Here is a 25,989-nt window from a genome sequence, read left to right as displayed (position 1 = left end):
AGGAATATAAAGTAGAGAATGACACGGGGAAAAAATCTGTCCCCGTCACCGCCCTGTCCCCGGCCCACCATCCTCTGCACCGCCCCGTCACCGTCACCGCCATCCCTTTCACCGCCCCGTCACCGCCACTGCCATCCCATTCACCGCCCCGTCACCGTCCCCGCTGCATCCATATAAGCCTTAGTACTGTAATATTTAGCTTATTCCTTTCTTATAAATCAAAGTTCCTGCTGCTGAACTAGAGAAAGAGATGTTCAGCTGGCAGGGCTTTGTTTATAAATTTTTATCAACACAATTAATATACTATTTTATCCTAAAGTAAAAAATAAATAAATAAATATAATTTTTTTTTCTACCTTTGTTGTCTGGTTTCTGCTTTCCATATCTTCTCATTCAATTCCTTCCATCCACTGTGTGTCTTCTCTCTGCGTCTTCCATTTGCTGTTACTGTGCCTCTCCCTTCATCCCCCCCCAAATTGGTCTAGCACCCATCTTCTTCCCTCTGCTCCCCCATAGTCTGGCATCTGTCTTCTTCCCACTGTCTTTCACATTTTCCTTCGGGGTCTGTTCCTCTCCACCCTCCTTCAATGTCTGTCCTATTCCTTTCCACCACCACCCTTCCTTCCCTCCTTTACCATCTGTTCCTTTCTACTACCCTTCAGCTCCTCTCGCGTGGCCTATCTATCTACCTTCCTCCCTCTTATTTTCATGGCACGTTACAATGTAATTTGTGCAAGTCACTGGAGCCTGCGAGCTCGGTCCCTGTCCCATCCCCACAAACCATCTCGCTTCTGTGCTCCTATTTTCCCCATTTCTAATATCACCCCTATGTATCTGCCATTGCCCCTCCCCCCCTGTGTCCATATACCATCCCCATGGCATGTCCCCTTTATGTCTCTGTCCCTATGCCCCATGCACATAATTTCCCCTCTTTCTGTTACCTTCCTGTGTCCAGATTTCCCCTATCTTCCTCTTCCATACCAGTGTGTCTCTTCTTTTTAACCCCATCTAGCTTTTTTCCCTCTTTCTTCCCTCCCCCCCTGCTTCTAGCATCTGGCTCACCTGCCTGTCCTTCCCTTTCTTTCCTGCTGTGGGTTTTTCTTTCCGTCTTCATCCTCTTGACCCAGAATCCTTTTCCCTTTCACTCCCTCCTTCCAGTTTGAGCCGGGAACACGAGCGATCGCACGGTCCCCGCAGCCACCACCCGCCTGCCCAATTGATCCTAGTGTTTAGCCAGCTCTCTCCCTTCTCCTCACCTTAGTTTGTAGGTTTTCTTTTTCGGCAACCTGCACGCTTTCCCAAAGAGCCGCGCACGCGCGGCTGCTCAGTGTTCAATCTTCTCTGCTGCAACTTCCTGTTTCCGGTTGCGTCAGAGCAGATCGAAACTGAGCAGCAGCGGGTGCGCAGCTCTCTGTTAGCGTGCGGGTCGCCGAAAAAGAAAACCTACAAACTAAGGTGAGGAGAAGGGAGAGAGCTGGCTAATCACTAGGATCGATTGGGCAGGCGGGTGTGGGCTGCGGGGACCGCGCGATCCTTCATGCCTCACTGCGGGACAAGACCATTCATCACTCCACGGGGCGGTGAATAGCCTTGTCCCCGTCGCCGCAGCGACTGCTAGTTTTCGTTCCCCGTTTCGGTGGGTCACCCGCGGCTAAACGCGGTGGCCGCGGGTAAACCGCCACTGTGTCATTCTCTAATATAAAGGTAGGGTTATTCTATTGTCCCCCGGGACAAAATGAGCAGACAGATGAAGAAATGTTTTCCGAGATTAGGAAAGCTGGGCGGGGGTACTCGTTTGGTTTTTGTTAGGCTTAGGGGGTGCTTGGCTTGAAAAGGTTGAGAATTCTTATGGATAGAAATTATTTGTGTGAAGGGAAGGAATATAAAGGTAGGGTTATACTACTGTCCCCCGGGACAAAATGAGCAGACAGATGAAGAAATGTTTTCCGAGTTTAGGAAAGCTGGAGAATTGGGCAATGGTATAATAATGGGTGATTTCAATTATCACAATATATATTGGAGAAAGAGTAAGTTTCTCAAATTACCTAACACTCTCAAACTAATAACTGATCAGTAACAATCCCTATGTTGGGAGAAAAAGGCCTCAATTGAGCTTCATGGGCAAAAAAACTCCCAAGCTTCTGCTAATTTTAGTCATATAGTTTTTGAAATGATTCTTCAATTGATAGCAAACATTTTTCATTAGCTTCAGTAAGAAATGCAGGCAGTATGTCCCCAAACATTCAGCATAGCATAGCAGCAGAATAATATCAAAATCAACTTAGCTTGCTTAAATTCACAGCCATGTTCCTTCAGACCCTCATCAGCTGTTTCCAGCAGCATCTTCTTCCGCGGATCTCTGCATTTGGTCTTGCTGTAAAACCAGTAAATTTAGCAGCAGCCTCAGAAAATTCACATTGCAGTTCCTTCTAATATGCTCAGTCCTTTTCATCTGCCTCTGACAAGCCTAGTAGATTTCTCTTTGCCTCTTCCTCAACCTTTCTGTTAGCATCAGAAGTTCTAGATGTTCAGTCTTTGTTCACCTGACCTTTGTGACCTACAACTGCATTGGCAGATGAACCACCAACAATTTTAATACACAGTTCTACCCTTCAGCCTGACCTCCTCCAGGAGGTTTCATCAGAGCGGCATTATGATGGCAGCAACTTTAGTGCCAAGCTATTTTTTCCCTTTCTCGATTAACATCCTTGGGACTATCAGAGACAGCTTTTGAGAGGTTTTCCTCTTTTTTCTCCAACTGAACTTCCAAAGTGGTTATCGAACAATCATCATCAGACATCTTTACACTAGACTATGTTTCAAGTTTATTTAATATGTTTGATTTGATCGCAAAATCCAAGTCCAATACGATTTACATTTGGCTAAAATTTAGTTTAAGATATAAATCAGAAAACAAGACAATTAGTACTGATTGTAATAAAATAATACATTTGAAAAAGGGAGGAGAAAAAAAATTGCTTAAATACACTTCAAAAACAAATAAAAAGGGACAGGTAAAGAAACAAGAGGTTGGGGAATGTTACCCTCAAGGATCTATTCTTTCTTCTCTTTAATATTTGCACTTCTCTGGTAATTGCTGTTGTGCAATTGACTTCACGGTTTATAGCTTTGCTGATGATATCCAACTAATGCACTCAATCGATCCAAATGACCCATAGATATTCAGAACATTAATGCCAAACTTGAGAAAATCAGTCAATGGCTTATCACTAATATGCTATTTTTAAACCCCTCCAAGTCAAATGGGATGATCTTTTCGTGGAATAACAAAAAAATTTAGTTACCCCCCTTTATTTCAAATCAACTCCCTTTCACTTCTCTAGGCGGTATCTATAATAATAAAACGCTAAGTGCACATGCGCACTCCTACCTGCGTGATCCATGATCCGTATGTCTGTGGCAGGCAAGAGTGCGCATGTGCGCTACTGGCAGAGAAATTGTAAAGCGCCGACTTCCCTGCTCTCCAGCTCCTCCAGGCATCGAGCGGCAGTCTTCCATCCAGTCCACCGAAGCGGCTTTTCTGTCTGCCCTCTTTTTCAAAAAAGCCTACTGAAGATAGCGTCTGGCTGTTGCGAACCTCGAGGCCGCTCTGCACCTCAATAGCATGTTCCCTCTGACGCACCAGATCGCGTCAGAGGGAACGTGCTACCGAGGTACATAGCGCTTACAAGGTTTGCTACAGCTGGCCGTGATCCTCAGTAGGCTTTTTTGAAGAGGAGAGCAGACACGAACGACCAGGAAGCCAAATGCTGGACAGAGGGAGCAGGTAAGGGGTGCTGCTGGACAGGGGGAGCAGGGAAGAGGTACTAGTGGACAGGGGGGAAGTAAAAGGAAGGGAGAAGGCCTATTGCTGGACAGGGGGAACAGGGAAGAGGTGCTGCTAGACGGGGGAGATAAAAGGAAGGAAGAAAACCTACTGCTGGATAGGGGGAACAGGGAAGAGGTGCTGTTAGACAGGGGGGGAGGTAAAAGGAAGTGAGAAGGCCTACTGTTGGACAGGGGGAACAGGGAAGAGGTGCTTCTAGACAGGGGGGAGGTAAAAGGAATGGGAATGGCTGCTGCTGGACAGGGGGAGCAAGGAAGGGGTGCTGCAGAACACGGGGAAGGTAAAAGGAAGGGAGAAGGGCTACTGCTGAACAGGGGGAGCAGGCAAGGGGTGGTGGTGGACAGCTGAGGAAAGAGAGAGACAGAAAGAAAGACAGACAGAAAGCGGCCAAGCAGAGAGAAAGGAAAGAAAGAAAGACAGACACACAAATCTATTCTAGCATCTGTTAATAAATGCTAGTATAAGAATACAATTATTATTACCTCAGTTAAAATACTTGGAGTTATGATTGTTGATAAATTCTTTCCACCAACAGATAAGCTCAGTGATTAGAAAAAGTTTCTACAAACTAAGAATGATCAGATGAGTCACTAACCCATTAGAACCCTCATCACTCAACATTCTATTGCACTTCCTTGTGATCTCTCAACTCGATTACTGTAATTCCTTATATCAAGGAATAACCCAAAAAGAACTTTAGGTTACAAATCATCCAAAACACACAAAGCAAAAAAGTTTGACCATGTTACTCAACTCCTAATAAAATCCCACTGGTTACCAATTACCCATAGAATCACTTACAAAATCTTACTGCTTACATTCAAAACAATAATGACACCCCCTCCCCCAGGATTTATTGATAGATTATTCATTCCATACTACTCTTATAGGACCCTTCGATCCAGTAACCAACATCTCCTAAATATCCCTTCTCTACGCCATCTCTTTTATGATACCACCAGAAAGAGTATTTTCTCATTCATTGCCCCTACACTTTGGAACTTTCTACCCCTGCACCTTCGGGAAGAGACATACACTGATCAATTCAAAACAAATCTAAAACATTCCTATTCTTATTTCTTTGGACCTTGCAGTGGCATTCGATTTCCATAGATCACCAGCTTTTACCAAAGACTGGCCTCTATTGATATCACTGACTAATTTCTTGAATGGTTCAGATCCTCCTTCTCTTGCAGGACCTCTATGGTACATTTCAATAACTCCATTTCCTCCCCTTTTCAAAATAACTTCAGCATTCCGCTAGGGTCTATTTTATCTCCATTAATCTTTAATATCTATCTCACTCCGCTATTAACCTCTGTCAGTCAATCGGCTTCTCAGTTTTTGCCTATGCCGATGACCTTCAAATTAGAGAGCTGCACGGGAACGGGGACGACGGGAATCCCGCGGGACCCGCGGGCATCCCGCGGGTTCCCCCTTTGGGTCACGGGGATCCCGTGGGGACGCCCCTAGGGTCGCGGGGATCCCGTGGGGACGCCCCCTAGGGTCGCGGGGATCCCGTGGGGACGCCTCCGAGGGTCGCGGGGTTCCTGCGGGGCTGGATGTACTCAGTCGCGCGGCTCTTCTCCCTACCTTCTCTGCTTGCAGCACAGAGCCGAACGGAAGTCTTCCCGACGTCAGCTTAAACAAAGCCCTCCCTCCCTCCGACGTCAGCGCTGACGTCGGGAAGACTTCCGTTTGGCTCTGTGCTGCAGGCAGTGCAGGTAAGGAGGAGAGTAGCCTCGCGGTTCGAGTCGCTACCAAGGGAGGGGGCGGTCCGCCCCGCCACACCCCGCTCCGCCACACCCCGCCCCGGTTGCAGCACAGCCGGCCAGGTCCCCTTACTTTTGTGGCACTTCCTCGACCGACCGACCGACAACAGCCCCGGTCCGACAATCCTCCCTGCCCTGTAGCCGCAAATCTAAATTATCTTCTTACAGCAGCTGTAATAAGGTAATTTAGATTCGCAGTTAAGGGCAGGGAGGTTTGTCAGACCGGGGCTGTTGTCAGTCGGTTGGGGAAGTGCCACAAAAGTAAGGGGACCTGGCCGGCTGTGCTGCACCCGGGGCGGTAGAGAAGGAGTGGGGAGAAGGACGCTGAAAGGCCATGGGGAAGACGGGAGGAGGGGGGGAAGGACTCTGAAAGCACTTGAAGACAGAGGAGGGAGAAGGACGCTGAAAGCACATGGGGAATACAAAGGGGTGGAGAAGGACGCTGAAAGGCCATGGGAAGGGCGGGGGGGGAAGGACTCTGAAAGCACTTGTGGAAGACAGAGGGGGGAGAAGGATGCTGAAAGCACATGGGGAAGACAAAGGGGTGGAGAAGGACGCTGAAAGGACATGGGGAAGACAAAGGGGTGGAGAAGGACGCTGAAAGGCCATGGGAAGGGCGGGGGGGGAAGGACTCTGAAAGCACTTGTGGAAGACAGAGGGGGGAGAAGGATGCTGAAAGCACATGGGGAAGACAAAGGGGTGGAGAAGGATGCTGAAAGGACATGGGGAAGACGGGGGGGGGGTGGAGAAGGACGCTGAAAGGACATGGGGAAGCAGAGGGGGGAGAAGGACACTGAAAGCACATGTGGAAGACAGAGGGGGGAGAAGGACGCTTACAGGACATGGGGAAGATGGGGGGAGAAGGACGCTGAAAGGAAATGGGGACGAGAGAGTAGGGAGAAGACGCTGGCAGGGAAGAAGACAGATGCCAGACTATGGGGGGAGCGGAGAGAAGAAGATGGGTGCCAGACCAATTTGGAAGGGGGAAGAAAGGGAGAGGCACAGTAACAGAGCAAATGGAAGATGCAGAAGGAAGAGAGACAGTGGATGGAAGGAATTGAATGAGAACATGAGGAAAGCAGAAACCAGGCAACAAAGGTAGGAAAAGAATTATATTTCTTTTTTTTAATTTTGCTTCAGGATAAAGTAGTATATTAGTTGTGTTGATAAAAATTTATACAACTAGCAATTTATTAAGGTCAAAACAAAATGGTTAATAAATATATGAAAAATACGTTTTGTAAAATCTAGTTATTAGTAGGGAAACATCCAGGTCATGTATACCAAAAACAAAGCTGACAACACATAAACAAAAAATTGAAACGATAAAAATTTATAAACATTAGAGGCTCTGGTAGAAACCCATTTGCAAAGTATGTATTCTTCCCAATTAATATTTTCAAATTAATAAAGTCTTTTTGCTTATTTGTAAATGGGTTTCTACCAGAGCCTTTAATTCAGTAGCATAATTAAATGAAATAACTATTTCTGAAGTTTATATGGACGGGCAGGGACGGAGGGGATTCCTCGAGGGGACGGGTGGGGACGGAGGGGATTCCTCGCGGGGACGGGTGGGATTCCTCACGGGGACGGGTGGGATTTCTGTCCCCGCGCAACTCTCTACTTCAAATTCTCTACACCATTGATCCCCTAATCTTAATGACATTTCTATCAATTCTAAATTAGAAAAAAATCAGAGATTGGTTAAACACCAATATTCTTTCTCTTAGTATCACAAAAACAAGCTGTGCTCTTTTCCCATGGAAAGATGACCTTCAACTTCCAGCACCTCTGTCTGTTCAAAATACTCCAATCGAATCATTTTCCTCAATTAAAATCTTGAGTATCATTCATTATTGATAACAAACTAATCTATTTTCCCCAAATCAGTGCCCTTGTTAAGAACTGTTTTTTCAAACTCAGAATTATAAGGTCTTTAGTTCTGCTTTTAGATACTCTTTGTCTCAATATTCTGATCAATTCCTTTGTTATTTCAAAAATCGATTATTGTAATTCACTATAGAAAGGGTTATGTCAAAAGGATATCACATGTCTTCAATAGATTCAAAACACGGCCATTAAAATCATCATGAATTTAAAAAAAATATGATCATATCACTCCCCTGCTAAAGAAGGCACATTGGTTACCCATTCCTCATCGGATTATGTATAAAATTGCTCTCTTAACTTTCAAATCTCAAAAGACCATTGAGCCTGCATTCATTAATAGACTTCTGATTCCATATGAGCCTCGTAGAACTCTAAGATCTGCCTCTCAACAGACACTCTACGTCCCTTCTTTAAAAATTATTGGTACCCGCCGAGCCTCTATTGTCGCTGTCACGGCTCCTACGATCTGGAACTCCCTCCCATCACACATCAGAGCGGAACAAAATATAAATTTAAGGGCAGTTTAAAATGCTACCTTTTTAAAGACTCCTATGAGTAATTTAACCATTCTGATATTTTATCTTTTTATCTCTCCTTTCCTTCCCTCATGTTTTCTCCTTTTTTGTTTCTTTATCTTCAAAAATTGTAGTTCTCCCTCCTCTCCTCCTGTTTTCTATCTGACCCTATATTGTGTTTGATCCTTGTTAGATCTTGTCTGTCTTTTGATGTTCCCCCTTCAGTTTTAAATATTATTTTAATGTACAACACTTTGAATTTTATGTTTAGCGTCTAATCACATTTTTAATAAACTATGAAACTATTTAAGGATGCTTATGATGATGTACCGCATTTTTCGGACCATAAGACACACCCACCTGTAGAGGAGGAAAAATCAAGAAAAAAAAATTTGGTGTGTCTGGGGGTTTGGTGCTGGGAAGCCTGAAGCAGCCTGCAGCCCAAAACAACCTGCAGTCCAAAGCCCGAAGCCATCCGCAGCCCCCCCCAGTACCTTTTTTAAATGGCGGTGGTCCAGCGCGATCTCCTGCTGGATGGCTGCCTCTTTGCATAGCGACACACAAAGGGTCATGGACACATGGAATGCGCTCCCGGAGGAAGTGATCCAGCAGAGTACAGTACAGGGATTCAAACAGGGATTGGACGGATTCCTGAGGGATAAGTGGATCGTGGGGTACTGAGGGAGGTGCTGGGGTGTTGCATAAGTATAGACAGCTCACCAGGTCGTGTAGGTGAAAGGCCGGAGGGTTAGGACTTTGATGGGAAGATAGGACTTCGATGAGATACCTAGGGGGCAAGGGGGCTCTTTCTGGTGATTCAGGCAGGTCATGACCTGTTGGGCCGCCGCGGGGGCGGACTGCTGGGCGGGATGGACCTGTGGTCTGACCCGGCAAAGGCACTGCTTATGTTCTTATGTTCTTAATGCTTATCTCCTCTGCATCTTTCTCTTCCTCACTGTGCCTCCTCTCTGGGCCAGTTCTCTGCTTCCTGCCCACCATTCATGCCCGGATCACGCTGCCCCAGGGGTTGTGTCAGACAAGCCTTGAGCTTAGCAGGGGATTGTGTCCAGTCCTTTGGTTTCCTCTCTCTCGTCTCTCCATTTGGCTCACACTCCCCTGCAGCCTGCTCTGATTTCCTGTCCTCTGTGCCCTTTTCTGAATTCAGAGCTTCTACACGATCTGCTCCAGCTCCTGGCCTTCTTCCTCTAGACAAAACGCTGGCTCTCTGTCATCCTCCTCCTCCGCCGTGCTGTGATTCTTGTCACCCAGCTTGTCGTTCATCGGCTCTCCACCTAGTCCTGTTGTCTCCTCCTCGCCAGAATCTCCCGCTAACAATTTAGCATCCAGTGCTTCCTGCAGCCACTGTGTGAACTTGGCCTTCAGCCCGCGGCAGTCTAGGCCACAACGCTGGAGCTTGGTCTGCAGGTCGGCTACCTTTAACTTCTGAGTGTCCTATGCGCTCATAGCCACTGCCGGTTCCCTCTCAGTGCGTGCGGGTGCACGTACGTGCAAAAATTACTAATGCTGGAGGGGTGGGGGCGGGGAAGGTACCTGTGTGCCGCTGCCGTTAAACCACCCAATCAAAGCCAATCACAGAGCGGCGTGGGACCAGGTGTTGTGCATCACTCTGCAAAGAGACAGCCGTCCAGCAGGAGACTGCGCTGGACCACCGCCACTTTAAAAAGGTACCGGGGGGTGGGGGTGGGCATTAGGCCTGCCTGCCTATCACTAGGCCACTAGGCTTGCCCACCCTGTGCCAGCCTATCACTAGACCACCGAGGGGGGGGGGGGGGGTTCGACGACAGAGTACAGAGCCTGGCAGAGAGAATTTGGTTCAGAATGTTTTTTTTTTCTCGTTTTCCTCCTCTAAATCTAGGGTGCGTCTTATGGTTAGGTATGTCTTATGGAGCGAAAAATACAGTATACAATCAAACCTCGGTTTGCAACTAACCCGGTTTGCGAGTGTTTTGCAAGACGAGCAAAACATTTTCGCAAAACTTGTCTCGCAAACCGAGTGTTGACTTGATGTGCGAGCACCCCCTCCCCCCCTGAGAACCGGCATCTTTTCCCCCCGAGAACCGGCATCTCTCCCCCCCGCTCGAACCTCCCCCCCCACCCCGCGCAAACTGGCACCCCCCCCCGCCTGAACAACTTGAAACTTATCCCCAGTCTGGCACCGGCACGCAGCCCACAGGACGTGCCGATGCCTCTTGAAAAACTTCCTGCCTCTGCCGGGCCTTGAGCATGCATCTTAGCATGCTTAAGGCCTTCTCATTCTCCCTCTTGCTGAATGAGAAGGCCTTGAGCATGCGCAGATGCATGCTCAAGGCCCGGCAGAGGCAGGAAGTTCTTAAAGCGGCACCAACACGTCCTGTGGATTGCGTGCCGGTGCCAGACGGGGGGTAAGTTTCAAGTTGTTTGGGTGGGGGTGCTGGTTGGGGGGGGGTGTTTACATATCAAGCGAGTTTCCATTATTTCCTATGGGGAAACTCGCTTTGATATACGAGTATTTTGGTTTAGGAGCATGCTTCTGGAACGAATTATGCTCGTAAATCAAGGTTTCACTGTATATTATTGTATTATGGATTAGTTTTATGTTGCCTTTTTCTCCCACGTGTCCTACAGTTTTAATAAATGCTATTTTTTCTTTGTCTGCAATTGCCATGTGGGTCTGTCTGTCTTGGGTTCTGGGCCCCACCCTCATTTACCTTACCATAAACCTTATTGGAGTGTCTTAAATAAAAATGCTGATGTTTTGTAATAAAAGAAGCTTATTTCTGTATTCTTGTTTTCCCCATGATGCACAATCATTCAGCTTACTTTTTTATTTGTTATTTTTTACTGTTAGAAACGTATGACACAGATGGCTATAATCCAGAAGCTCCAAGTATAACAAATACTTCAAGGCCTTTATATAGGCATAGAGTTCATGCCCAGAGGTCCAACCTGATAGGACTTACATCAGGAGATATGGATTTACTCCCAAGAGGTAATGAATAAGATTGCTTTTACTTGGTTGTGATAATTTATCTTTTTTCCAGTTCTCTTTACTAATTTAACTAATGTGATTGACTCATAAACATCCTTTTTTTTCTGCATACCTTACAGTACCTTTTTTAAATATGTTCAGAAATATAAGCGCTTAGAAACATGATGGCAGATAAAGGCCAAATGGCCCATCTAGTCTGCACATCCGCATTAACCATTATTTCTTTCTCCGAGAGATCCCATAGAAACATGACGGCAGAAGAGGGCCGGCGGCCCAACATAAGAAATGCCTCTGCTGGGTCAGACCCGAGGTCCATCGTGCCCAGCAGTCCGCTCACGCGGTGACCCAACAGGTCCAGGACCTGTGCAGTAATCTTCTATCTATACCCCTCTATCCCCTTTTCCAGTAGGAATTTGTCTAATCCTTTCTTGAACCCCAGTACTGTACTCTGCCCAATTACGTCCTCTGGAAGCGCATTCCAGGTGTCCACCACACGTTGGGTAAAAAAGAACTTCCTAGTATTTGTTTTGAATCTGTCTCCTATCAACTTTTCTGCGTGCCCTCTTGTTCTTTTATTTTTCGAAAGTTTGAAGAATCTGTCCCTCTCTACTCTCTCTATGCCCTTCATGATCTTATAGGTCTCTATCATATCCCCTCTAAGTCTTCTCTTCTCCAGGGAAAATAGACCCAACTTCTCCAATCTCTCAGCATATGACAGGTTTTCCATACCTTTTATCAGACGTGTTGCTCTCCTCTGAACCCTCTCGACTATCGCCATATCCTTCTTAAGGTACGGCGACCAATATTGGACGCAGTACTCCAAATGCGGGCGCACCATCGCCCGATACAACGGCAGGATAACTTCTTTCGTTCTGGCTGTAATACCCTTTTTGATTATACCAAGCATTCTATTCGCTCTCTTAGCGGCCGCTGCACACTGTGCCGTCGGCTTCATTGTCATGTCCACCAATACCCCGAAGTCCCTTTCCTGGGTACTCTTATTCAATAATATCCCTCCCATTGTATAGTCTGCCACTCAAAACCCCTCCCTCTCTGGATTACCCATCTTTTAGGCATAACCCTGTAGCACCCCCACCTGTTTGTCCCATCGATTTTTGAAGTCGACCATGCTACTAGCCTCGACCACCTGCCGTGGAAGTTTATTCCATCGATCAATCACCCGCTCGGAGAAGAAGTACTTCTTGGTGTCACCATGAAATCTTCCCCCTTAAGTTTTAGCGGATGCCCTCTTGTTGCAGTGGGACCCGTAAAAAAAAAAATTTCTTCCTCCACTTCAATGCGACCCGTGATGTATTTGAATGTCTCTATCATGTCCCCCCTTTCTCTGCGCTCCTCGAGAGAATATAAGCGCAATCTGGTCAGATGTTCTTAATATGGGATGTCCTTAAGTCCTGAGACTATCCTAGTGGCCATTCTCTGGATCGACTCCATTCTCTTCACATCCTTTTGATAATGTGGCCTCCAAAACTGGACACAATACTCCAGGTGAGGTCTCACCATGGATCTATACAACGATAGTATGACTTCAGGCTTTTGGCTGATAAAGCTCCTTCTGATGCAACCCAGCATTTGTCTTGCCTTTGCTGAAGCTTTCTCCACCTGGTTGGCAGCTTTCATATCTTCCTGGATGAGAACTCCCAAGTCCCTTTCTGAAGTGGTTCTTGCTAAGATTTCACCGTTCAAGGTGTATGTTCTGCATTGGTTTCTGCTCCCAAGGTGCATTACTTTACATTTTTTGGCATTAAAGTTTAGCTGCCAAGTACTTGACCATTGTTCCAACATAAGCAGGTCCTGTTCCATAGTGCTGGGCCTGGTCGCGTTATCAGGTTCTATTGCTCTGCCCACAATGTTGCATAGTTTAGCATCATCAGCAAATAATGTAATTTTGCTTCGAAGTCACTGAGTTAGATCCCGAACAAAGATATTGAATAGCATCGGGCCCAAGACCAAACCCTGTGGGACACCACTGGTCACTTTTGACATTTTTGAGGGAATACAGTTCACCATTACTCTTTGGAGTCTGCCGCTGAGCCACTCCTGTACCTATGCTGTCAGTGTTTTTCATAGTCCTAACGAGTTCATCTTGTTCAATAATCTACGGTGTGGAACACTATTAAAAGCCTTGCTAAAGTCTAAATACACGATATCCAGGGACTCACCCTCATCCAGTTTTTTTTGTTACCCAGTCAAAGAAGTTTATCAAGTTGGATTGACAAGGCCTTCCCTTTGTAAAGCCATGCTGGTGGGGATCCCTTAATCTTTCATCATCCAGAAATGTGTCCAATCTGTTCTTGATCAACTTCTCCATGAGTTTACTCACTATTGATGTGAGACTCACAGGTCTATAGTTTTCAGCCTCTGATCTGCATCCCTTTTTGTGGAGTGAGATAACATTGGTAGTTTTCCAGTCCAGGGGAACTTTTCCCTCGCTAACGGTTCTTCCAGGACATCACTCAGTTCTCGAAGTACTCTAGGGTGTAGATCGTCCAGGCCCATAGCTTTGTTTACTTTTAATAATAATAATAATAATAATTTTATTCTAATATACCGCCATACCCAGCGAGTTCTAGGCAGTTTACATCAATTAGATTAGGATCTGCATAGACAGGCAGATTTACAAATATTTATCAGAATTACAGCTTTAATCGAACTAGACAGAGGATGTGGAAAGTAAGCCGAGGTAAGTGGGGGCCTCAAGTATCATTTGGGCTAGCCATGAGTTCAGCTTAGCTGCTTGGAAGGCGAAAGTTTTGTCCAGGAATCTTTTGAGGTGACAAAGTTTGAGCGAAGGGAAGGCGAACAGCTGAATACGACGGGATTTCTTGTTGGTGCGATAGAGGTTGAAGTGGGGGTTGATATAACTTGGTGAAGAACCATTTACAGCCTTGTAACAGAAGCATGCAAATTTAAAAAGGACTCTAGACTCGAATGGCAGCCAGTGAAGTTGGTGGTAGAAAGGGGTGACGTGTTCCCATTTCTTTAGGCCAAAGATGAGGCGCACGGCGGTATTTTGGATAATTTTTAGTCTCCTGGTTGTTTTCTTTGTGGCGTTAAGGTATATGATGTTGCAATAATCTAGAATGCTGAGGATGGAGGATTGTACAAGAAAGCGGAAAGAAGTGTCATTGAAGTATTTTTTTATGGTGCGAAGTTTCCAAAGTACAGCGAAGCTTTTCCGGACGATGAGGTCGGTGTGATTTAATTTTGATAATTCTTGGTAGACCTCATTCGCAGTAAATTTCATGTCCCGGAAAGGGTCCTCCAAATTCCCCTTTACTTGTAACTGAGGACCGGATCCTGGTGCTTCGCAGGTGAAGACTAAACAGAAGTAATTGTTGAGTAGTTCTGCTTTGTCTGCGTCCGAATCTGTAAAGTTGCCATCAATTTTCTTTAGGCGCCCAATACCGCTTGTGTTCTTCTTCCTGTTGCTAACATATTTAAAAAAGGCTTTCTCTCCTTTCTTTACCTGCTTAGCTATGTTTTCTTCCATTCGGAGTTTGGCTTCTCTGACTGTAATTTTAACTTTTCTGGAATTGGCCAGATAGGTTTCTTTAGCTTCCGGTCGTTGTGATAGTTTGTAGTTCACGAAAGCTTTTTTCTTTTGTCTTACTAGTTTGGAGATCTCCGCGGAGAACCACTGTGGTCTATTTTTTCTGCGTCATTTGTTCTGGGTTTTGATGTATATGTTGGTTGCTCCTTGCAGGGTAGATTTCAGAGTCGACCATAGTTCCTCTACATTGTTTATTGTGTTTTGGTTCTGCAGCACTCTGTAGACGTAGTCCCCCATGCCCTGAAAGTTAGTTCCTTTAAAATTTAGGACCTTAGTTGATGTGCTTGGCCTAGTGGATCCTATCTTGAGGTGGAACCAAACCATGTTGTAGTCGCTGGATGCCAAGGTGTCCCCCATCGATACCTTTGTGACACTGTCTCCGTTGGTGAGCAACAGGTCCAGGATTGCCTGGTCCCTGGTGGGTTCCAGTACCATCTGCTAGAGGTGTGCTCCTTGCATGGAGGCAAGTAGCCTCTTGCTGCCGCTGGTTGTAATGCAAGGTTTGTTCCAGTTCACATCGGGCATATTAAAGTCTCCCACCAGCACTGGATCTCCACGCAGTGTGATGGTCTCAATGTCATCCATTAGTTCATCGTCTGCATCCTCCTTTTGTCTTGGTGGTCTGTATACAACACCAAGATATAGGCATTTGTTATTGCCCCTGGCAAGGTTCACACAGAGGGATTCTCCCGTATACTTGATGTCTTTGATTTTAGTGACTTTGATGTCATCTTTAATATACAGAGCTACTTCTCCGCCTGATTTGCCCTCTCTGTCTCGACGGAGTAGGTTATAGCCTGGTATAACCATATCCCATCTGTGGGACTCTGAGAACCACGTTTCTGTTATCGCCACTACATCAAGGTCGGCGTTTCTCATTTCTGTTTCCAGTTCCAGTATTTTGTTGCCCAAGTTACGGGCGTTAGCATACATGGCTGTCCATTCTATCTTTTTGCACGAAGTTTTTTCTGACTGAGATAGTTTGTCCCCTTCCTTCTTGCCTTTCTCCCCCTCAATCTTGCCTTCAATTTTGCCTTCATCCCCTTCATTCTTGCCTTTGATTTTGCCTTTGTCATTCTTGCTATTACCTTTATCTCCTTCAACGTCCCCTTCATTCTTGCCGTTTCCCCCTTCCATCATGCCTTCAATTTTGCCTTTGTCATTCTTACTATTGCCTCTGTCACCATCAGTGGCCGTGAGACTTCTCCCCTCTGACCCCCTGTCCATGCGATTTTTTTATCCCTCTTGGCCCCAAGATGGAGTCTCCATCTCCCCCTCTGATTCCCTCTCTACCAACTTGAATGCTTACCTCAGATAATAAGTCCGAGTCTCTCGCTCTACCTTCCTCCCTCCCTCTGTCCCCATTAGTATTTGCGCGGTTACTTACCTCTGGGTTACTTACCCAACTTGAGTTAGAGTGGGTCCCCTCCCCCAGCTTACCTAGTTTAAAGCCTTCTGGAGCAAATGAGCCAGGCGTCGTCCCAGGATGTTCTTTCCTCCCATCACATATCAGAGCGGAACAAAATATAAATTTAAGGGCAGTTTAAAATGCTACCTTTTTAAGGACGCCTATGAGTAATTTAACCATTCTGATATTTTATCTTTTTATCTCTCCTTTCCTTCCTTCATGTTTTCTCCTTTTTTGTTTCTTTATCTTCAAAAATTGTAGTTTTCCCTCCTCTCCTCCTGTTTTCTATCTGACCCTATGTTGTGTTTGATCCTTGTTAGATTTTGTCTGTCTTTTGATGTTCCCCCTTCAGTTTTAAGTATTATTTTAATGTACAACGCTTTGAACTTTATGTTTAGCGTTTAATCAAATTTTTAATAAACTATGAAACTATTTAAGGATGCTTATGATAATGTACCGTATTTTTCGGACCATAAGACACACCCACTTGTAGAGGAGGAAAAAAAAAAAATTTGGTTCAAAATTTTTTTCTTCTAGGTTTCTCCTCCTTTACACGTAGGTGTGTCTGGTGTTGGGAAGCCTGAAGCAGCCTGCAGCCCAAAACAACCTGCAGTCCAAAGCCCGAAGCCGTCCGCAGCTACCCCAGTTCATCCCTCTTGGCTATCCTAAGCCCTTTTGAATTCAGACACAGTCTCTGTCTTCACCACCTCTTCTGGGAGACTGTTCCATGCATCTACTACCCTTTCTGTAAGAAAGTATTTCCTTAGATTACTCTGGAGCCTATCACTTCATAGTAACATAGTATATGACGGCAGATAAAGACCCAAATGGTCCATCAAGTCTGCCTAACCTGATTCAATTTAAATTTTTTAATTTTTTTCTTCTTAGCTATTTCTGGGCAAGAATCCAAAGTTCTACCCGGTACTGTGCTTGGGTTCCTACTGGCGAATTCTCAGTTAAAAACCTACTCCAGCCCAACTACACCCTCTCGCCCATTGAAGCCCTCCCCAGCCCATCCTCCACCAAATGGCCATATACAGACACAGACCGTGCAAGTCTGCCCAGTACTGGCCTTAGTTCAATTTTTAATATTATTTTCTGATTCTAGATCCTCTGTGTTCATCCCACGCTTCTTTGAACTCAGTCACAGTTTTACTCTCCACCACCTCTCTAGGGAGCACATTCCAGGCATCCACCACCCTCTCCATAAAGTTGAATTTCCTAACATTGCTTATGAATCTACTACCCCTCAACCTCAATTATGTCCTCTGGTTTTACCATTTTTCTTTCTCTGGAAAAGATTGTTCTACGTTAATACCCTTCAAGTATTTGAACGTCTGAATCATATCTCCCCTGTCTCTTCTTTCCTCTAGGATATACATATTCAGGGCTTCCAGTCTCTCATACATCTTCTGGCGCAAGCCTCCTATAATTTTCGTTGCCCTCCTCTGGACTGCTTCAAGTCTTCTTATGTCTTTCGCCAGATACGGTCTCCAAAACTGAACACAATACTCCAAGTGGAGCCTTACCAATGACCTGTACAGGGGCATCAACACCTTCTTCCTTCTATTGGCTACGCCTCTCTTTATACAGCCCAGCATCCCTCTGGCAGCAGCCACTGCCTTGTCACACTGTTTTTTCGCCTTTAGATCTTCGGACACTATCACCCCAAGGTCCCTCTCCCCGTCCGTGCATATCAGCTTCTCTCCTCCCAGCATATACGGTTCCTTCCGATTATTAATCCCCAAATGCATTACTCTGCATTTCTTTGCATTGAATTTTAGTTGCCAGGCATTAGTCCATTCCGCTAACTTTTGCAGATCCTTTTTCATATTTTCCACTCCCTCTTCGGTGTCTACTCTGTTACAAATCTTGGTATCATCTGCAAAAAGGCACACTTTTCCTTCTAACCCTTCAGCAATGTCACTCACAAACATATTGAACAGGATTGGCCCCAGCACCAAACCCTGAGGGTCTCCACTACTCACCTTTCCTTCCTCCGAGCGACTTCCATTAACCACCACCCTCTGGCGTCTGTCCGACAGCCAGTTTCTAACCTAGTTCACCACTTTGGGTCCTAACTTAAGCCCCTCAAGTTTGTTCAACAGCCCTCCTATGTGGAACTGTATCAAAGGCTTTGCTGAAATCTAAGTAAATTACATCTAGCATATGTCCTCGATCCAGCTCTCTCGTCACCCAATCAAAAAAATTCAATCAGGTTCTTTTTTTGCACGATTTACCTTTTGTAAAGCCATGTTGCCTCAGATCCTGTAACCCATTAGATTCAAGGAAGTACGCTATCCTTTCTTTCAGCAACACTTCCATTATGCCCTCTCATTGTAGTTTCCTTTCAAATTAAAGAGACTCAACTCATGCGCATTTGCATTACGTAGGTATTTAAACGTCTCTATCATATCTCCCCTCTCCTGCCTTTCCTCCAAAGTATACAGATTGAGATCTTTCTTCTTTTTTGCCTTGTGTTTTTCAGCGGCGGAGGGCAGGAGGAGGAAGCCACGAGGAGGTAGCCAGGGGAGGAAGGCAGAGCAGGCAGGAGGAACCGGGGTCGCGGCGAGAGGTAGCTCCGCCCACCCCCACCGCGTCACAGGTCGCGTCGGCGCCCGGGCTCCCCTTTAAGAAGGGAAGCCGGGGCACGAAGCAGACCTGTTGCAGTGTCCTTTCTTCTTTTTTGCCTTGTGTTTTTCAGTGGCGGAGAGCAGGAGGAGGAAGCCACGAGGAGGTAGCCAGGGGAGGAAGGCAGAGCAGGCAGGAGGAACCAGGGTCGCGGCGAGAGGTAGCTCCGCCCACCCCCACCGCGTCACAGGTCGCGTCGGCGCCCGGGCTCCCCTTTAAGAAGGGAAGCCAGGGCACGAAGCAGACCTGTTGCAGTGTCCTTTCTTCTTTTTTGCCTTGTGTTTTTCAGCGGCGGAGGGCAGGAAGAGGAAGCCACGAGGAGGTAGCCAGGGGAGGAAGGCAGAGCAGGCAGGAGGAACCGGGGTCGCGGCGAGAGGTAGCTCCGCCCACCCCCACCGCGTCACAGGTTGCGTCGGCGCCCGGGCTCCCCTTTAAGAAGAAGGGAGCCAACGGCGCCCAGCCGTTCGGCACGCGGCGAAGGCGAGCGGCAAAGGCGCTCGCCTTAGCGAGAGCGCCTTTGCGAAGGAGCCTTGCGAGGGAGCCAGAAACGCCAAGTAATTCACATTTCTCTTCTTTTCTCTTTTTCCTTTCTCTCTTTCTCTCTCTCTTACCCACAGCAGGAGCACACCAGCACTTCACAAGAGCGATGGAGGACCCAGGATCCCAGAGGTACTTTCCGGTATACTGCACAGAGTGCAATATGTACGACTACCTCCCTTTGGGAAGGCGGGAGTACATATGCAGTCGGTGTCAGGAACTGGAAAGCCTGAGGATGGAGGTCGGCAGATTGAGGGTCAGGGTCCAGGAGCTAGAGGGACTGGAGGAACTGCGCACCACAGAGGAGACGAGCTGGTCTACCCAGAACACAGACGGAGCAGGCCCCATTGTGGACCAGGTGAGGGACCTCGAGAGATTCATTGAGGAAGCCTATAGGACGGTGGAGGAACGGGATCAGTAGCAGCACAGACGGATGTCGGTAGACGAGACCCAGGATCCACAAGGCGATACCGGGGAAGGACCTAGCGGAGGGACAACGCAAGAGGAGGAGACCGCGACTCACCAGGACCCCGAGGGAGAGACACCACACTACACCAAGGACACGGACCTGAGGCAGAGGAGGTTGCTGAGGAAAGGGAAGTCTGCTATTGTGGTGGTAGACTCGATCTTGAGAGAGGTAGACAGTCACGTAGCTGGAGGAAGGGAGGACCAACTAGTGAGCAGAAAGGACTACAGGGTGAAACTGAAAGAAGCCAAGAGAGAGATACGTTTGGCGAAGGCACAGGTGGAAGAACAAATGGCTAAAAATGTAAAACAGGGAGATAAAAATTTTTTCAGATATATTAGTGAAAGGAGGAAGATAAAAAATGGAATTGCTAGGCTAAAAGATGCTGGGAACAAATATGTGGAGAGTGATGAGGAGAAAGCAAATGTGCTAAACAAATACTTCTGTTCTGTGTTCACAGAAGAAAATCCTGGAGAAGGACCGAGATTGTCTGGCAAAGTTACACGAGAAAATGGAGTAGATTCTGCGCCGTTCACGGAGGAGGGTGTTTATGAGCAACTTGAAAAACTGAAGGTGGACTAAGCGATGGGACCAGACGGGATCCATCCCAGGATACTAAGGGAGCTCAGAGAGGTTCTGGCGAGTCCTATTAAAGACTTGTTCAACAAATCTCTGGAGACGGGAGTGATTCCTGGGGATTGGAGGAGAGCGGATGTGGTCCCTATTCATAAAAGTGGTCACAGGGATGAAGCAGGAAACTACAGACCGGTGAGCCTTACTTCAGTTGTTGGAAAAATAATGGAAGTGTTGCTGAAAGAAAGGATAGTGTATTTCCTTGAATCTAATGGGTTACAGGATCCGAGGCAACATGGCTTTACAAAAGGTAAATCGTGCCAAACGAACCTGATTGAATTTTTTGATTGGGTGACCAGAGAGCTGGATCGAGGACATATGCTAGATGTAATTTACTTGGATTTCAGCAAAGCCTTTGATACAGTTCCTCATAAGAGGCTGTTGAACAAACTTGAAGGGCTGAAGTTAGGACCCAAAGTGGTGAACTGGGTCAGAAACTGGCTGTCGGACAGACGCCAGAGGGTGGTGGTTAATGGAAGTCGCTCGAAGGAAGGAAAGGTGACTAGTGGAGTCCCTCAGGGTTCGGTGCTGGGGCCAATCCTGTTCAATATGTATGTAAGTGACATTGCTGAAGGGTTAGAAGGAAAAGTGTGCCTTTTTGCAGATGGTACCAAGATTTGTAACAGAGTAGACACCGAAGAGGGAGTGGAAAATATGAAAAAGGATCTGCAAAAGTTAGAGGAATGGTCTAATGCCTGGCAACTAAAATTCAATGCAAAGAAATGCAGAGTAATGCATTTGGGGATTAATAATAGGAAAGAACCGTATATGCTGGGAGGAGAGAAGCTGATATGCACGGACGGGGAGAGGGACCTTGGGGTGATAGTGTCCGAAGATCTAAAGGTGAAAAAACAGTGTGACAAGGCAGTGTCTGCTGCCAGAAGGATTCTGGGCTGTATAAAGAAAGGCGTAGTCAGTAGAAGGAAGAAGGTGTTGATGCCCCTGTACAGGTCATTGGTGAGGCCCCACTTGGAGTATTGTGTTCAGTTTTGGAGACCGTATCTGGCGAAAGACGTAAGAAGACTTGAGGCGGTCCAGAGGAGGGCGACGAAAATGATAGGAGGCTTGCGCCAGAAGACGTATGAGGAGAGACTGGAAGCCCTGAATATGTATACCCTAGAGGAAAGGAGAGACAGGGGAGATATGATTCAGACGTTCAAATACTTAAAGGGTATTAACGTAGAACAAAATCTTTTCCAGAGAAAGGAAAATTGTAAAACCAGAGGACATAATTTGAGGTTGAGGGGTGGTAGATTCAGGGGTAATGTTAGGAAATTCTACTTTACGGAGAGGGTGGTGGATGCCTGGAATGCGCTCCCGAGAGAGGTGGTGGAGAGTAAAACTGTGACTGAGTTCAAAGAAGCGTGGGATGAACACAGAAGATTTAGAATCAGAAAATAATATTAAAGATTGAACTAGGCCAGTTACTGGGCAGACTTGTACGGTCTGTGTCTGTGCATGGCCGTTTGGAGGAGGATGGGCAGGGGAGGACTTCAATGGCTGGGAGGGTGTAGATGGGCTGGAGTAAGTCTTAACAGAGATTTCGGCAGTTGGAACCCAAGCACAATACCGGGTAAAGCTTTGGATTCTCGCCCAGAAATAGCTAAGAAGAAAAAAAAAAAATTTAAATTGAATCAGGTTGGGCAGACTGGATGGACCATTCGGGTCTTTATCTGCCGTCATCTACTATGTTACTGTGTTACTATGTTACTATGACTTGTCTCCCAGGGGCCAAGACACGAGACATCACTGATAGGATCGAGAGGATCCTGGACGGAGCAGAGACAGAGGAGACTGCGGTAATAATCCACGTCGGAACAAACGATGTGAGCGGAGGAACTTCAGCATGGACACACTGACTGACCAGTTCAGGGTCCTGGGACGAAAGCTGAAGCGGAGCACACGGAGGATAGCATTCTCGGAGATCCTGCCTGTATCGAGAGCAGATGCAAAGAGGCAGGCAGACCTCCAAGCTGTGAATGCATGGTTGAGGAGATGGTGCCAGGAGGAGGGCTTCCGCTTTGTGAGGAACTGGACGTCCTTCTGGGGAAAGAGCAAGCTCTACCGGCGGGACGGCCTGCACCTGAGCACAGCGGGAACCAGACTACTGGCAACCAATTTGAGGAAGGAGATCGAGAGGGCTTTAAACTGAAGAGAGGGGGAAAGCCGACAGCTGATCTGATGTTGACGCTTCGGACAACAGCATCCAGAACAGATGCTGAACGGGCTGACTGCAGGGAGGAAACAGAGGGACCGGAAGATCTACAAATCAGACAGCGAGGAAACATCAGGTAAAGGGAGCTTGCTGGGAGAAGACTAAGGGGCATGGGGACACAGGGGGACTGGGTGGCATAAGGGCGAAAGCCGAGGGTAATATAGAGGTACCACAAGGCAAGGGGGATCAAACAGAGGCTCAAGGGATGACAGCACAGGAGGGGGCCGGTAGGGCTAGAAATCCCAGAGGAAAAGCGGGAAAGTGGGGTGGCAGGAATGTGGGGAAGCTGAAAGCTAAGAGGGTAAAGGCTGAGGGTAAAGCAGAAACACAGAGAGCGGGAAAACTGCCAGAAATCCAAGGGCAAGTGGCCCAGGTAAATGCAGAGGTGGAAGAAAAACGACGGGACCTGCGGTGCTTATACGCAAATGCAAGAAGCCTCACGGCCAAGATGGGTGAACTAGAAGTCGTCGCCAAGGGGGAGGACCTAGATATAATTGGAATTGTAGAAACCTGGTGGACAGAGGAAAATCAATGGGATGTAGCGCTGCCGGGGTACAAGCTCTATAGGAAGGACAGGACCCACAAAAAGGGGGGAGGCATAGCACTATATATAAAGGACTCTATCCACTCGGTCGGGATGGATATGGCAACGAAGGCAGAGGGGCTGGAATCGCTATGGGTCAAATTACCGGGAAACAAAGGTGCGGGCATAAAATTGGGGCTGTACTATCGACCACCTGGTACGCCAGAGGGAGTTGGACACGACTTGGAAGCGGAATTGAGACAGGAGTGCAGGACTGGAAGTGTAACAGTGATGGGGGACTTCAACAACCCAGGGATAGACTGGAGTACGGGTCACTCCAAATGCACTAGGGAGACAGGATTTGTAGAAGCTGTGAAGGACTGCTTCATGGAGCAACTAGTCAAAGAACCGACGCGAGGGGGTACTACTCTTGACCAGTGTTCCCGCTAAGCTGTGCTGGCCTGCGCTCGCGCACAAAATAATACATCGCAGCGCACAAGTTTCTCTTCACAGCGCACACACGCGTCGCAAAGGTAAGGGGAGGTAAGGTAAGGGGACGCATTGGGGGGATTGCACTTCCCCACAATTGCCATGCTTCGGTTCCTCTTCTTCCTTCCTTCCTCCCCCCCCGCGGGACCCTGCGGCACCATCAACTCTTACTCCCTCTAATGTCGGCCCTGCAGCTCCAGACTTCCTCGCACCTTCTCCCCTCCCCCTTTGGATCGCTATTATTTTAAATGTTATAGCCGCGGAGCTGTATCCATCAGTGGAGATGTCTAACCTCGGCCTGCCCCGGAACTCTTACTGCAACAGTGACTTCCTGTTCCTGCCTAGACGGGCGGCTGCTGCAGTAAGAGTTCCGGGGCAGGCCGAGGTTAGACATCTCCACTGATGGATACAGCTCCGCGGCTATAACAGCTCCTGCAGCTCTGCACTTCCCCACAATTGCCATGCTTCGGTTCCTCTTCTTCCTTCCTTCCTCCCCCCCCCCCCCGCGGGACCCTGCGGCACCATCAACTCTTACTCCCTCTAATGTCGGCCCTGCAGCTCCAGACTTCCTCGCACCTTCTCCCCTCCCCCTTTGGATCGCTATTATTTTAAATGTTATAGCCGCGGAGCTGTATCCATCAGTGGAGATGTCTAACCTCGGCCTGCCCCGGAACTCTTACTGCAGCAGCCGCCCGTCTAGGCAGGAACAGGAAGTCACTGTTGCAGTAAGAGTTCCGGGGCAGGCCGAGGTTAGACATCTCCACTGATGGATACAGCTCCGCGGCTATAACATTTAAAATAATAGCGATCCAAAGGGGGAGGGGAGAAGGTGCGAGGAAGTCTGGAGCTGCAGGGCCGACATTAGAGGGAGTAAGAGTTGATGGTGCCGCAGGGTCCCGCGGGGGGGGGGGGGGAGGAAGGAAGGAAGAAGAGGAACCGAAGCATGGCAATTGTGGGGAAGTGCAGAGCTGCAGGGAAGAGTGTTGCGGTACCCAGCTGGAGGGAGAAGGAAGATGAGGGAGGGAATTAAAGGAGATGCCAGGGCTTGGAGCGTAGGAGGAAGGTATGCCAGTCTAAGGGAAAAGGAAGGGGGAGATGTGAGAGCATGGAGGGGGAGCGAAAGATGGAAGAAAAGGAAAGGAGAGAGATGCCAGAGAATCAGGGAAGGGGAGATACCAGACTATGAGGAGAGGTGTGGGAGAGGGAAGGCGAGGAGAGAGATGCCAGACCAATGGGGTGAAAGGAGAGATGGAAGGGGGAGGCATACAGTTTCTGGAAGGGGCATAGAAGGAGAGAAGATGCCATATAGGGGAAGAGAGACGGCAGACAGTGGATGGAAGGAAGAGAGTTACAAGAAGATGAGGAAAGGAGAAACCACAGAAGACAAAGGTAGAAAAAAATTTCTATTTATTTATTGCTTTAGGAGACATGTGTCACTGTTTCTGTGAAGCATTGTATGCAGAGTCCAGCTTCTTGCTGGTTCAATTTAACCTTTGTCTATGTATTTTTATTTTATCCCCCCTTTTACAAAACTGTGAAGCGTTTTTAGCACCAGCCTTGGTGGTAGCAGCTCTGATGCTCAGAATTTTATGAGCATCAGAGCTGTTACCTCCGTAGCTAAAATCCACACTACAGTTTTGTAAAAGAGGGAGGGGTTAGTTTGTGATTACATATTCCTTACTAGGCGAAGGTGTTTTCTGTGTTCTGTGTGTTTTCTGTTAGGATTGACGGTGTAGGATTGATCTGTGCTGGTCTGGCTTGTTTAGTTTTACAATGGGTGTATTGATGTACTGCTCACTGCAATATGTAAGATGCTGCCTTTTCCTAGGTACTCATGTGTGACGTGTGGTTTGTTACTAAAAATCATGTTTTTCTTACAGATGGGGGGGGTGCCAAAAAATGATGGGCCCCGGATGTTACATATGCTAGGTACGCCACTGTATGTAAAGATACCAGAAAGCTGGCGTAGCAAAAACTTCTAAGTTTTGAGTATTTAACCCTCCCACAATCTCACGGGCACTCGTTTCAAGTTTATTGAGATTTTGATTTAAACGCAATATCAAATATTTTCAATGCGTATAACAAAAATAAATTTGGGGAAATAAATAAAACCATTTGAACCAGTGTTCCCGCTAAGCTGCGCTGGCGCACAAAATATTACATCGCAGCGCACACGTTTCTCGTCACAGCGCACAATCGGAAGAGGCGTACGGCAGATGGCAGGGCGGCGAGAGGAGAATCGGGCGAGTTGGCTCATAACTTGCTGGCGCCCGATATTTTTGGCTCACGGTGAAAAAAGTTTGCTCACAACACCCGCCCGCTTAGAGGGAACACTGCTCTTGACCTCATCCTAAACGGATTAGGGGGGCCTGCAAGAGGGGTAGAAGTGGGAGGACCACTAGGCAACAGTGATCACAACACGATCAGATTCACATTAGAAAGAGGGACACCCATAGTTAGGAGGACCGCAACAACTGCGCTGAACTTCAAGAAAGGGAACTAC

The 25,989-nt window shown here is 47.2% G+C and overlaps 1 protein-coding gene across 7 annotated transcripts in view; it reads left to right on the top strand.

The window, feature by feature from the left end:
• RBM26 (RNA binding motif protein 26) overlaps positions 1 to 25,989 on the top strand; it is a 946,655-nt gene that overhangs the window by 327,293 nt on the left and 593,373 nt on the right. For all 7 annotated transcript variants that reach the window (XM_033948169.1, XM_033948166.1, XM_033948165.1 and 4 more), the window contains exon 9: positions 10,873 to 11,013. In XM_033948169.1, the coding sequence (XP_033804060.1) occupies positions 10,873 to 11,013 (141 nt within the window). The remainder of the gene's footprint in view (positions 1 to 10,872; positions 11,014 to 25,989) is intronic.

Source organism: Geotrypetes seraphini, chromosome 6, assembly GCF_902459505.1.
Source record: "Geotrypetes seraphini chromosome 6, aGeoSer1.1, whole genome shotgun sequence".
NCBI lineage: Eukaryota > Metazoa > Chordata > Amphibia > Gymnophiona > Dermophiidae > Geotrypetes > Geotrypetes seraphini.
The sequence above is the reverse complement of the archived record's forward strand: the minus strand, read 5'-3'. Positions and strand labels throughout refer to the sequence as shown.